Source organism: Cenococcum geophilum, assembly GCF_001692895.1.
Source record: "Cenococcum geophilum 1.58 unplaced genomic scaffold K441scaffold_27, whole genome shotgun sequence".
NCBI lineage: Eukaryota > Fungi > Ascomycota > Dothideomycetes > Gloniales > Gloniaceae > Cenococcum > Cenococcum geophilum.
The window spans coordinates 2,107,669-2,122,130 of NW_027137585.1; the positions used below are offsets into that span (position 1 = coordinate 2,107,669).

Below are 14,462 nucleotides of genomic sequence, written 5' to 3' on the forward strand. Positions count from 1 at the left end.
CTTTCCGCTGGCTAGTAGAAGGCAACTATACAATAAAGGAAGCCCGTAAAGTGCTCCCCCCCTATTTCTATAACTTTCTTAAGATAAATCTAAAAACTAAACCTAAGCTTTTACGTCGGAAGATAGTCGATACTAATATTAAAAAATTCCTAAAAGGCAAACCAGGATTAATCCGCAAAGATATTCTATAACGCCTACTAAAGGAGTTTAGTAAATATATTAAGTACTTCCTCCCTAAGAACGCAGACAAGCTGCCCCCTTATTAACTATAGGACTATAAAATTAAGATCACCCCTAAAAACTAGGCCCTATACTATAAAAATAGACCACTCTTACCTGCTAAACTTAGGTATATAAAGAAGTGGATTAATAAGATACTGAATAAGGGTTTTATCCACAAATCGACCTCACCAGCTGCCGTACCACTCCTCCTCGCTGCTAAGCCCGGCGGTGGTATATAAATCTACTATAACTACTAAGGCCTAAACACAGTTACTATTAAGAATTAATACCCACTGCTACTAATCCGCGAGACACTTAACGCACTCTATAGTGCTAAGTACTTTACTAAACTTAATATAATTGCTATATTTAACCAGATCCGGATTACGGAGGGCTATAAGTGGCTTATAGCATTTATTACCCGGTTTAGACTCTATAAAATACTAGTTATACTATTTGGCCTTTATAACACACCCGCTACGTTTTAAAACTATATTAACTATATTCTACATAACGCCCTTAATAACTACTGTACTGCCTACCTTAATAACGTCCTTATCTTTTCTAAAACACGCGCTAAGTACACTAAGTATATAAATAAAGTTATCTAAAGACTTGGCAATACTGGACTTTAGATTAATATTAATAAGTCTAAGTTCTACTCTACTAAAATAAAATACCTTGGCTTAATTATCTTAACTAATAGTATAACTATACACCCTAAGAAGGTATAGGCCTTATAGGAATAGAATAACCCAACATTAATTAAAGAACTATAATAATTTCTTGGCTTTGCGAACTTCTACTAATAATTTATCTAAGGCTACTCTGCTATTACTATACCTATAATAAAACTCCTAAAGAAGGATATTAGATGGCTATAGGGACTAAAACAAGCCAAATTATTTAAGGCCCTTAAGGGAGCCTTTACTTCAGCACTAGTACTAATATACTATAACTATACGAAGAAAACAGTGGTAGAGATAGATATATTAAATTAGGCTTCCGGCGGAGTCCTTTCCTAGTATAATAACAACGGAAAATTAAAACTGGTTATATTCTTTTCCGTAAAGCACTCTGCGCTAGAGTATAACTATAAGATCTATAATAAAGAACTCTTAGCTATTATTAAGGCTTTAAAGGAATAGTGTCCTAAGCTATAAGGAACTAAGGAGCCGTTTAAAATTATTACCAACTATAAAAACCTAGAGACGTTTATAACTATTAAGCAGCTAAACTAGCGCTAAGTTTAGTAGGTAGAGTTCCTTTTATAGTTTAACTTTATAATTATATATAGACCTAGTAGTAAAGCCACGCTCCCTAACGCCCTAAGCTAGCTACTAGGAATAAGGCCTAAGGACGCCGATAATAAACGCCTCCGCTACCAAGCCTAAGTCGCTATACCGCCCTAAAAAGTTAACCCTATAATCTTAAAAGAATTACTATATAAGTCCCGTAACTTTAATAATACGGAGTTTATAGCCGCTCTAGACCCTAAAATAGCTAAAAAGTTACTAAATAAGTTAATTAAGCTAGGATACTAGGAGAATAAACTTATAAGAGATATAGTAGCAGCCCTACGTAATTAGAAAGCTCGCTATTAGCTAAAGAAGATTAGGAAACTACTCTATTATAATAAGTTAGAATATAGTATTATTAATAGATAAATCTACTTCCGCTAATATCTCTTTATCCCTAATACCCTAGACCTCCGCCTAGAAGTTACCTATTACTCTTATAGCAGCAGCCCCGCTAGTTACCCTAGCCGGGTTAAAACTCTTAACCTCTTAAACCAAATATACTGGTAGCTAGGAATCTCCTAGTTTACGGCTACCTTTATTAAAGACTATACCCTATACTTTTGCACTAAGACCCCCTATTCTACCCTACCCGGTTTCCTAAAGCCACTAGAATTACCCACCCACCCATAAACCAATATCTTAATTAACTATATTATAACGCTGCCGGTATACTAACGCTATAGTAAGGTATATAAATATATCCTTATTATTATAGACCGCCTAACTAAAATATAATACCTTGTTTTAGTAATAGGACTCTTAATAGAAAAGCTAGTTAATGGCTTTATTAATAACGTATATAAGCTCTATGGTGTACTAAGCATAATTATCTCTAATTACAGCATATAATTTATTAGCGACTTCTAGTAACAACTAAGTAAACGCCTTAAGATAATCTTATAACTAAGCTTAGCCTAGTACCTAGAAATAGACGGCCAAACTAAAATTATTAACGCTGCCGTAAATAAATACCTCTATGCTTTTATTAGCTTTATATAGGATAACTAGGTTAACTACCTGCCGCTTACTAAGTTTGCTATAAATAACTAAGTTAATAAGAGTATAGGCATCTCCCCATTTTTTGCAAACTATAGCTTTAACCCTCGCCTTAAAATTAAGCCTGCTAGCCCCCACCTACTAATACTATCAGCATAAGTAAAGAAGAAGTTCTTTTACGCAGACTCTATAGCCAACTGCTTTAAGCGGATATTAATATAGCTTAAGGCCCTAGCCTGGATTTTATAGCAACGCTATAAAGATAATATTAATACCCGTAGGAATAAGAGCGCGTTATTCTATAAAGGCGATATAGTTATAGTTAGCTTAGAAAATATAAAGATAAACAAACTTAAAAAGAAATAGGACGATAAATAGGACGGCCTATACCCTGTACTTGTAGTATACCAAGGGGTAGTTATAGTAGACCTCCTAGACTATATCCGAGTAAATAAATCCTTTTATATATCTAAGGTCCGCCTCTAGGCTGCTAAAGAGATCCCTAGCTAAGTAAATATTAATATTATAGAGCGTTATAATATATAAGGACAAGTAGCAGAGAGAGATAATAACGGCAATATAGAAGATAAATAGGAGTTTAAGAAAATCCTTAATATATATAACAAAGACCCCCAGGGCCTAACTTATAAGATTAAATGGAAATATTATAAGGATATAACCTAGTAGCTAGAGGAAGACCTAAAGGGTTACGAATAAGCTGTATAGCGCTTCTATAAGCAACACCTTAAGAAGCTAAGACCCCCAGACTGGGTATAAGATAAGGAAAAGTTATACTAAGGTTATAGTCGACCACCGTATTAAAATTTGTAGTAGTTAAGATGTTATAGAACTTTAACCAGCGGTTAAAGTTGTTTAATTAGCCAAATTCTTGCCAAGAAACGCCACGCGGATTAATTTAGGTAGTAGTGTAGAGTTTTACCAACCTTACTTACTAAACTAACCAATTAGGATTTTCTATGCCCGGCATGGAAAATTGCTATTAGCTTAGTTAAGGGCGGTAAGCAGAACTAATATCTTTGCGGTAAAAAATAGGCAACCCCATATACTGCCTATTTTTAAGTTATCTATTTAGTTTAGGGACCAAACCATCTAGGGGAGAGAAGTACTGTTATAGCACTAACCTAACGTATACTGTTTTATACTGTCTTATACTGTTTCCTACTATTAGCTGGCCCACTACTAGCGACTTAGCGGCCGGCCCTACTATTTGTATACAATACCCCCTTTCCACCTTCTTCCCCTCTTTATACCACAACGTAGTTATTTAGTCTACTTCATTGCAGCACTGTAATAGTGGGCGTGCATAAGGTATTATAGGGGTGTTCTATAATATAGACTATTTTATAAAGCTAGTACGCTACTATCTAGTATATAAAATAATTAATACTATACATCTTATAGAGCTTTTATTTAGAGTCTTTATATAAATAGGGCCTCGGAATAATATTATCTCTAGTAGAGGTAGCGTATTTATAAGCGAGTACTAAAGTACTATATACTACACTCCGCATTTGGCGTAGGCTTAGTACTATATTCTACCTATAGATATATAGGTAGATAGAGCGCTAAAACTACGAGTTTAAGGTATACTTACGTATATTTACGAACTAAAAGTAATTTAATTAGGCTTCTTTATTTAATAAAGTAGTCTTTACCTATGTCTATACTATAATAAAGTATTCCCCTATTAAGTTCGTATATAACTAACTACTAAACTCCTAAATAGAGTCTTAGACAGCGTTTAAGGCGTTTAGTAAAGTAGGAAGTAATCTAAGTTAATAAAGGTCTAACTTATAGAGACGTATTTATAACGCCTACGCCTTATATATAAGGTGGTAGCGGCGTTAATAATATATACCTAAAGCTTCAGGTAAAATACCATAACCATCAGTAAATAGCTCTTACTTTCTTCTAAAAATATCCGTCTAGAACATCCCTATACAAAGTTTAATAGTAAGTTTATAGGACTATTTTAGATTTTAGAATACGTAGTATTATATCTAAGCCTAACCTACTTAACTATATAAATCCTAAAAAGGTAGCAGTAGTGTCTTGCAACTAAATAGGCTGCTAGTTAGAATGCCTTATAAGCTCTCTAGCCTATATCTACTATTTAGGTAGCATAAGGTTGTAATAACTGTACCCCCTCCTAGGGCGCATGTCTTTAGGCGCCTAAATTACAACTTATAGCTAGCCTCTTACTAGGTGGTTTTGGCTATACAGCGCTTTTAGCTTACTCCCTAGTAGTTGCTTATAACTTAGTATTTTACTAAAAAACTATAAACCTCTAGATTAGGGATTTATAAATTACTAGAATATAGTTATTAGTATATAAAGCCGTCCTAAGGGATTTATATATATAAGACTATAGCGCTATAGCTTAGAGGCTGTATGCGTAGTGTTATATATAGTATAATACAATGGATAAAAAAAATAAAAATAAAAAAAAGCTTAGGTAAAAAGAAAATACTATTACTAAAATATAACCTACGCTAAAGCGAAGTAGATCATATTTTAAGGGATTAAGCTAACACTTATAGTAAGAACTACGACATATATATAGCGTAAAGCCTAGTTTATTAATATCCTATATAAGCTATACTCTATTATAACCTAGCTATATTAGTAACTTATAGGCGACTTATAAGCGAGGCTATAGTATATACTGGTAATAATGCTTAATTTAAAAAGTACCCTTTCTAGACTATAGTTTATTACTTTATACTAGCTTAGCAGACTATTTATATATTAGATAATAGGCTTATTTATAACTAAAGTCCATTTAACTAGGGTCCATAACTATTAATAACCCGCTAGAAGTAACCTATACTAATAACTTATATATTATTCTACGTATATACTATGTAGGTAGTATAAGGCTAAAGTATACTCTCTTATTCTTTATCTAAATGTCTTTATATTAACCACGTATAATTACACGTATAAACCTATCTTAATTACTATCCCGTTTAGTATCTTATATTTTAGTTTATACCTACTCTCTAATAGTAGATAGCTATATAGCTATAAGGCATAGGTGGCCTATAGGGAACTTGCCTATAAAGTATGCACGTTATATATTCCTAAGGAAAACCCTTCCTTACCTTATACCCTAAATACCTCATTTTCTCTTAAGGATTTATCTATTTATATAATATACCCTATCTATTTCCTTATATTATAGCTATAGTTTAAAAGCTATATACGTAGTATAATGCAATAGATATAAAATAAAAAATAATTAAAAATATAAAGCCGATAGCTTTCTTCTTCTTTAGATAGTATTATAGAAGTAGGCGCGAGTTAGAATACAATATACTAAATAGGGTAGTAATTAAGAAGGCTACGTACGCGTAACTATATAGGCTATCCGCACGTATAGTGTCGTGTAGTATTTGGGATATAGATACTTGCTAGCTATACATTTAGCCTTAGGACCTATGTCCGTAATAGGAAGGCGGCTATAGATTTTGTCTTCGTCTATAGCTAGTAATTTAAAGCTAAGTTTTAGTAATAGAAGAGAAGTAGTATAGCATTTAAGTATCCAATACTTATATATTATATCGCGTATCTAGTTTCTAATAGGATCTAAATAAAACTAAAAATAAGATGTATAGGCATAAGACTTAGTAAGGTTTTATAATATAACTCTTATTTAGATATAAGTTCTAAGAGTTATATAACTTTTACTTAAGTAAGATTTAAACTTTAGCGCTAATTCCATATAAAGGAGCTTATAAAGATTAATATATACTCTATAGTCAACTTATATCTATAATGCAATACTACTACTATATTAAGAATATTGGCTATAGTTCTTCCAAATCTTTAAGGATTTTAATAACTCTATAAAGCGTATCTATCGCGATTAAAAGGACTTAAGTTACTATCATCTATGGCTAAATAATTACTACTAGCTCTAACGATATATATGGATTTTAGGTAACGCTAACTAGAGGAAAAAGTAAGTATAGGATATAATTAATAATGCTTTCTTTAGATTTCATTAGCCACTTAATATTAGTTAATTACTATGCTAGATACCTTTATCTCCTATACTTTAGAGCTATTCTTAGCGTTATTAAATAACTAGAAAATACATAGTAAATTTAGGATGCTTAAGAAGCTCTATATAACTTTTAGTAATCTATAAAGAATTATATAACTATATTTCTTTATAAAACAAATAGTAAAATTTTAGTAATTATTAATTTATTGCTTAACGTCTAATATAGATCCTAGCTTTAGCCTACGTAGGCTGCTCTATACCTAAGAGAAACTTATATATTATATAGGAAAGAAAGCCCCCAGTATATTAGGGGAGGGAGAAGCCTTATAAGCTACCCTAGTAGGGCAAAACCCTATTAACTATCTCCGCATATAGCGTAATTACGTCTAGACTTCTATAGATATTAGATCTCCTTAATAACTACTATATCCTTCTCTTTACTTATCTATAGCTAGTTAAGCTAGAGTTAGGGTTTACTACGTCCTAGTTAGGCCCTGCTGTTAATTACTATATACTTTATAATGGTTTCCTATATCTTAACCGTCTCCTATATATACCACCTCTATTATTTATCTATATATACCTCCCGCCTTAGAGCCTATTAAAGGCGTAAAACTAGCTTTATAATATAGAAAGGCGAGTGGGATATATATATATCCTAGGTATCTTTTATATATAGGCCCTAGTTCCTATACCCTCTTTAAGGGAGACTAGTCCATAGAGATAAGATAAGGAGAACTATAGGGGGTTGTTATTTAGGCTAATAGGCAGAATATAGGGCGGATATACCCCGCGGCCGATCGCCTTAGGGGTTAGGAAGGGGTATATATTTATTCATTCGTTTATTTAATCACTTATCCGTTAATATAAAAGGTCGTTAATATATTCAATTTAGGGCTTAGGGACGTTATTTTTAACTCATATCTATCCCTTAGCACGGTAGAATCCTTAGAGTTGGTAGTCTATACGGCAACACTAGAATTAAGGCTACGCGTGTATCTATATCTAAAGGCTCAATATAGCTATAGTATATACAAAATACCGCTCCGTATGGAGGACTAGTGCTAGCTACCTTACATCGATTAACTTAACTCCAAACATTAAGCTTATGTGTTAAAATACTAAGAAATTAAAAGCTTTGTATTCCTAAGTACGGGCATTAAATTTAGCTAGTTTAATTGGCTGATTCTTATAGATAAGCTAAGGGCCCCAATTACTGTGCTAAGGGGTAAGGATTATATAGGTAGGCTTGGGTAAAGGTGCAGTAGTTATCTCTTATAAAGGAGAACCGTTAATGGTGGTATCTGGTAATTAATTAAAGATTAGCTATAATTAAATTATAATTTATTAAAGTTAAAATTATAGTAGAGACATTAATTAAAAAGACTAAAAACTATTTTATATATAATTACATTAAGTAAAGCCTTTAATTATATTTTTTTATATAATATATTAATATATTAATATAGCTAAGCAGATATAATCGCAAGCTATTTTAATTGCTAGCCGCTTTATATAGAAAGGCATTTAGATTAAAATTTAACCTTAAATAGTTATAAATAATATAAGAAGGCTTAGAAGTAGAAGATCGTTAAGGTAGTAAGAGAGTTAAGTTCTACTTATATTGCTAAGTTATATATATAGAGTTTTTTTAAATATATTTTTTATATATAGATTAAAAATCTACACTTAAAAGCAAAGGATTAATCTTAATATAATACTAAAATATAAGATTAATACACTTTCTACGATTAAAAGCTATACTCTTTATCCTAATTACTTATCTCTCTCTCTCTTTTATAAAGCTTTATTAAAAGATCTTCCAACTTATTATAATAACTATTGTATTCTTAATTATAGTTTTACTAATTTCTCTACTTTTATCTAATATCTTCTTAAGCTTTATAACCTTACCTATAATAAAATCTTCCTATTTAATATATCGGCTTTATATTTCTAACTCCATTTTCTTTAATTAAAATTTTCCTTCCACAGCTCTCTTACAAGAGATAGCCATACTCTTTTAGAGCTTAAAGTATTACTAAAAAACCTTATTAGAACCATTTATAATTAACGCGCTATTAAGTAAAACCTACCTATAGAAGTACCCTAATATATAACTATATTGCCTAATTAATTATTGGTAGTTAATAGTATATAAGTTACTTATAGAGTTAGATTTACTAGCTTAATATTTTAACGCCTATTTAATATAAAGGCCTATAACTTATATTTATCTTTCCTTTTCTACTTAAGCTATTCTTCTATTTTAACAATATTCTCTTTTACAATATTAATTATATTACTCTCTTTCTATTTCTTTATTATAACTGGCTAATAATCTCCACCGCTTACTAACCTAGTTAAAAGAATATTTAGCTTACTATTTAAACTAATACTATGTTAACTACTAAAGATTATATAATATAGATTACTTAGCTTAAAGTTTAACTTCTACTTAAGATCTATATAATGTTAAGGCTAAGCCCCTTAATTTACTTTATAAGTACTTTATTTAATATCTATTTACTAGTCCTTTTAAAAGTCTTAATTTTTATCTTTTTATCCATAGGCTTTATAGGCTCTTTAAGATTAAATTCCTACTTAAATACCTTTATATAAGGTATATTGCTTAGGTATATAATAGGGAGTAAATAAACCAAGTATAAGTTACAGGAGAGTTAATAAGAGAGAGGACAATATAGTAAAGAGTATAGTAGTAGCCTTGTATAGAGAGAGACAAACCAATAAGAAGATGCCAAGCCTAGCCTTTGGCTAGGCCTTAGCTACCCCTAAGCAGCCCTTAGGTAATACACCCAAGTAAGGGATAAAATACCCCTTACGCCCTACTAATTGCTTTATTAACAGAGTTAGGATACTTACTAGGCGCTTAGCTAACAATATAATTAAAATTAGAGACTATAAGACAGTTAAAATACTATTTTATATTAGCTATTATATAAGAATAGGCCAAGGTTTAAAGTATAAAAGTATTAAGTAAACTACCTATAGGTATATATATATAGAGGAGGAGGGAGACAACTAGATGTACTAATAGCAATAAGAGCTTATATAACTTACTTATATAGACTTTAGTGGCGGTAGTATTAGTTTAATATTATATATATCTCTATATACGAAGCCTATATAGGATTCTAAAAGTCCGGCTCTAAGTGACTTAAAATCGTTATAATTATTATATATAGAGGGAGGAGTTAAAATTTAAGGGTGCTATACTAATTGTCTCTTCGTCCTCCTCTTCCTTGTCCACTATCTAGTCGCGAGGCTCCTACTAGCTTAAGTTTAGTATTATAAGTAGTAACTAATAATCTAGAAGTATAATATAAAGTTATTATATTATAAGGCAGTAAGAGAAAGGGTAGGCGAGCTCTTTCGCAATCGCGTCATCACGACTCTCTCTCGCCCCCCCCCCCCCCCCCCCCCCCCCCCCCCCCCCCTTCTTCCCGGGTGCGTAAGGCTTAAATAGCTTTATCGCTGCGGGCATGACAAAATAAACTACTCCTCTTACGGCAGGTATTATAGTATTAGTATATATCCACCAGGTATTACAACTAATCCACTATATACCTCCTTAGCATGAGTTATATAAGGGGGCAAGGGTGAGAGCAAGGGTCATACTGATTCGGGCAGGTGTTGTAGCCGGTATTCTGCTAGAAAAACCGGTCTAATATCTCGTCTTACCAGTATGACGGGTTATTCCTTGAAACTATTTGACATTCACCTACATAATGCATTCCCCGCATATATAGATCTCTAGTTTAGCCCGCTTGTGCTCCCCTAGTTCTCTCCTTCCCTACATTTAGGAGGCCGCATGGCCACATTTTCTCGAATATAACCTTCTTCGTCTTTTAGGTTGGAACTTCTTGGATTGCTTTATTTCCATTCCACTGGTGTATGTGCCCTCTAGCTTATTCCACCGTGCATGCCGCTGATATTCCGCAAGGTCGCAGATCTGCTCTCCCATATGCTACATTGCCAGCAATGGATTTTTCCGAAAAGCAGCTACGGGCGTTAGAGATAGCTACAAGGGTCAGCTCATCGCTCTCGATCATCGGGACTCTGTTTATCGTCGGCACTTTTCTGTCTTCCCCGGATTTTCGCCAACCGATAAATCGTCTGGTCTTCTACGCTTCATGGGGAAACTTATTTAGCAGTGTTGCAACGATGATATCGAGATCTGGCATTGCCGCGGGAGAAACGTCTCCGCTATGTCTGGTACAAAGTTTTTTAATTCAGATGTGCGCATGTCCAATGCCGGTGTGAGATATTGCTAGTCGACACTCATTTACAATTCGTGTACAGGTTCATACCAGCTGATGCGTTATGGAATCTAGCAATGGCAACCAATGTCTATCTCAGCATCTTCAAGAAGTACAACGCAATAGACCTGAGGAAGCTCGAGTGGAGGTACCTTGCGTTGTGCTACGGCATTCCGCTTATTCCAGCAGTCATATACCTGCCTCTAGAAGTAAAGGGAAAAGGAAGAATGTACGGGCCTGCTACGGTGTGATAATCTCTTTGAAGAGCTTTAGAAGCTACTCTGCTTACGTCTATTTAGATATGGTGCTCAATTAGCAAAGAATGGGCAGTCTTTCGTATAGCTACTTTCTACGCGCCAGTGTGGTCAGTAGCCCTAGCCGATATCATCCAATAATGCTTACCCGTATAGGGCCCTTATGCTTACTACTTTTACCATTTATGCCCTGGTGGGCAACAAGCTCTATCAGGCTCGCCGACGGCTTCATAAATCGACAATTCAACCACCGAAGCACTTCATTCAAAGCCCAATTAGGAGCCGGAAGACCACAAATGTAGAAAATATCGAACTAGCTTCCTCATGCTACGACATGGATATCAAAGCACGGATGGACTCCCCTTCGATGGATCCAGTCGAGATCGAATTTTGTCCAATGGAGAGAGGACAGTCGAGCCATACGCATGACAGTATCTCTCACTCGGTCGTTCCTGAAAGCCATGCAGCTCGCAGGTATCCTCAATACGCGCTACTTTTCTTCGTCGCTTTGATTTGCACTTGGGTATACAAGCCAATTTTCTCTCCGTGTATTTATGTTAACATCTCTAACTCGGGTGCAGATACCTTCGAGCGTAAACCGCGCCTACGTCCTTGTCCACCCTGACACTCACAGCTTTTCTCTTAATTTTTTAGAGTCACTCGTGTTACCCTCGCAAGGATTATGGAATGCGCTTATATATATCAATACCACACGTCCTGTGTGTCGTAGATTTTTGCGAGTCTTTATGGGTGAGGTGTACTTGTAAACAAAATCCATCATGTACTCAGACCACAATAGAAATGCCAAGTCGGAGGAGAGACGAGGAGTCAGACAACATACTATCTTTAGCATGGAGAGAGATATAATTCGAAGTCTTACTTACCGTGTAAACAACTAAAAAAAAGTTAAAAAAAAGTTTCAATTAGATTATATCACCAAATGCGTGAAGCTGGGGGGTGTTCTGAAAAAAGACACCCCCGCTGGGTTGAAACAATCCCCTCATGCATGCTTTCAGGTCCACCGCTTTAAATGGTCTAGCTCGCCATGTCCACCAACTAAAGCTAACGAGGGCTTTGGCAACGTGCATTCCTGCTACTGCACTTCTACAGCGCATGCTACGGAATTGGAATAGCTCCGTTTCTGGAACTCTTCTAGAAGATTAATAAGAGGTTCCAGAACGATCCGAGGCATTAAACGACCAATCCTATCAGTAGAGACAGTTCTGGCAAACGATGTCTTGGGTGAGAGGTTTAATCCCTCTAGCAGATGATACTCCTCAGGAAGGGCAAATGCCCAGTGATCTTTTCGGACTAGCCTAGAGTGGATCTAGGCTTAAATTCACCCCACCAACCTATTAAAAGCTGGAGCTCAAGGAGCTTTATAGAACTTTAAAGCAAATATATACTATATATAGTAAGTCTTAGCATAAATATAGTATTAAGGGGGTGGAGGTAAAGGTATCAAATACTACTAATATTAAATTATATTCTCTACTTATTATCCTTATTAACCTCTCTATCCTTATCGCTATTATCGCCTTAATAGCAGCGGACTCTACCTCTAATACTTCCTCCTCGTCTATATCCTTATTATTATTTTATAATACTAGTAGTATTAGTTATTCCTATTACCGTCCTTCTCTTAAATATCCTCTCCTTATCGCTATGTTGGAAACGTTCGTATTTTAGTATTTTTAAGTGCCTTTATTAAGGCGCAATACCGAATATACTATATACTACACTACTTTCCTTAACGCGTTAATTCCGTTTAGGTTTTTTTTTTAGAAATAATAAGGATATTATCTAAAGCAGGTATATAGATAGGGAAGAATCGTTTTATATTAGTTAAGAAAGGATAAAACTAAAGGATAAATGGCTATACTAAGAGAGTGAGGTATAAAAGGCGATAGTAAGGATAATAGCGGCGGTAAAGGATAAGGTATAACTAGAAGGTTAGGTTTAGTAGCTAATACTAGCTATATAAACCTCTAATTAGCCAACCCTACACACTAACAATATAATATCCTTTTTTCCCCTAATTAAATATATAGTTTAGAGCTCTAAAAGCTCTACTACCTTAGATCTACTTTAGGGCAAGCTTTAGTCCTTCCTAGAGCTCTATTTTAGCCTAATTTTTAAAAAAATCACTTTAAGTACCTTATTATCCCTTAATTATCTAGTTTATATAGTTATAAGTATAATATAATCAATAGGTTCTAGGTATAAAGATATGTCTATACTATTAACACGATAATTAATTTAATAATTTAAAGTTATAATAAAGCCTTATACGAGTATTACGGTAGACTTATTAATAAGTTAGGTATATAGATAAATATAAAATAATGAGTTCTAACTAGTAAAGATTAACTCCTATTATATTCTAAGATTTACTATAAAGAGAGAACTATCTAAGTAAGGACTATAGTCCTTTAAATATATGACCTAACTCCTGGGAAATACATTTAGTACGTAGGTATATTAGTATATTAGTACGTCGCGTTCCTACGTTCCTATATTTCTACGTTCTAAGTATAAGTATATACAGTCAAACCCCCTTAATACGATATGGGGTATATAACGATATCTTCTATATTACGATCTACACCCCTTAATTAAGCCTTTTTTGGTGTATTATTACGATAATCTGACTTTTGACGATATCGTTAAGCACCTACCACCAATATCGGTATAAGCAGTTTTTAATTCGTCGGATTTGACCTTTGCTTACCGCAAGTTTAGCCATTAAATCTATTATATAACCATCAAAATCCATCAAAATCACCCTTAGATCTTACTCTTTATACTTAATTCTACCTTATTTATTATAGGAAGACATTAAAAGTCTACAAGGCAACGCCGTTACGGCTTCACTAATTATAAGCGCCAGAAAATACGCGCCCACTACTAAAAACACCCTAGTCTACTATAGTTAGAGATTGCTTGCTAGGCAAGCGACTTCCTCTATCGCAATATTAATTAATCCTTAATATTAGAAATACTAAGCGATAAATTCTAATAGCTTAATTGGGTTAAATTATAACGCGGGCAAAGCACGTAAGAGCGAAAGAGAGCTGCTGAACATCCTCTTTTAGAGGAGGCTCTCTTTAAGTGGCACCAACGCCTGTAAAACTCTCGCATTCCTATTACTGGCGACCTTATACATACTGCGGCCGCTTAATTATAGCAACGAATACCTATATTAGCGATAATAATTAAGCCAAAGTAGTCACTTGGCTGGTTGGAAGGCTTTAAATCTCGCAACGGTATTCGCAAGAGGAAGCAGCACGGTAAGGCCGCCTTAGCCAATATAGAGAGAGCAGAAGATCGCATGGTAGAGCTTTAAGCAATCATTATACCTTATCTACTAAAGGACGTT

At 34.0% G+C, this 14,462-nt stretch overlaps 1 protein-coding gene across 1 annotated transcript; it reads left to right on the forward strand.

The window, feature by feature from the left end:
• The first annotated feature begins 10,382 nt into the window (after positions 1-10,382).
• On the forward strand, positions 10,383-11,940 carry K441DRAFT_613185 (uncharacterized protein). Its single transcript, XM_067645635.1, has 6 exons — positions 10,383-10,462; positions 10,514-10,808; positions 10,873-11,074; positions 11,129-11,193; positions 11,240-11,606; positions 11,665-11,940. Exons 2-6 carry the CDS (start codon positions 10,552-10,554, stop codon positions 11,848-11,850), a joined length of 1,077 nt encoding a protein of 358 aa, XP_067502935.1. The 5' UTR covers positions 10,383-10,462; positions 10,514-10,551; the 3' UTR covers positions 11,851-11,940.
• Positions 11,941-14,462: the final 2,522 nt, after the last annotated feature.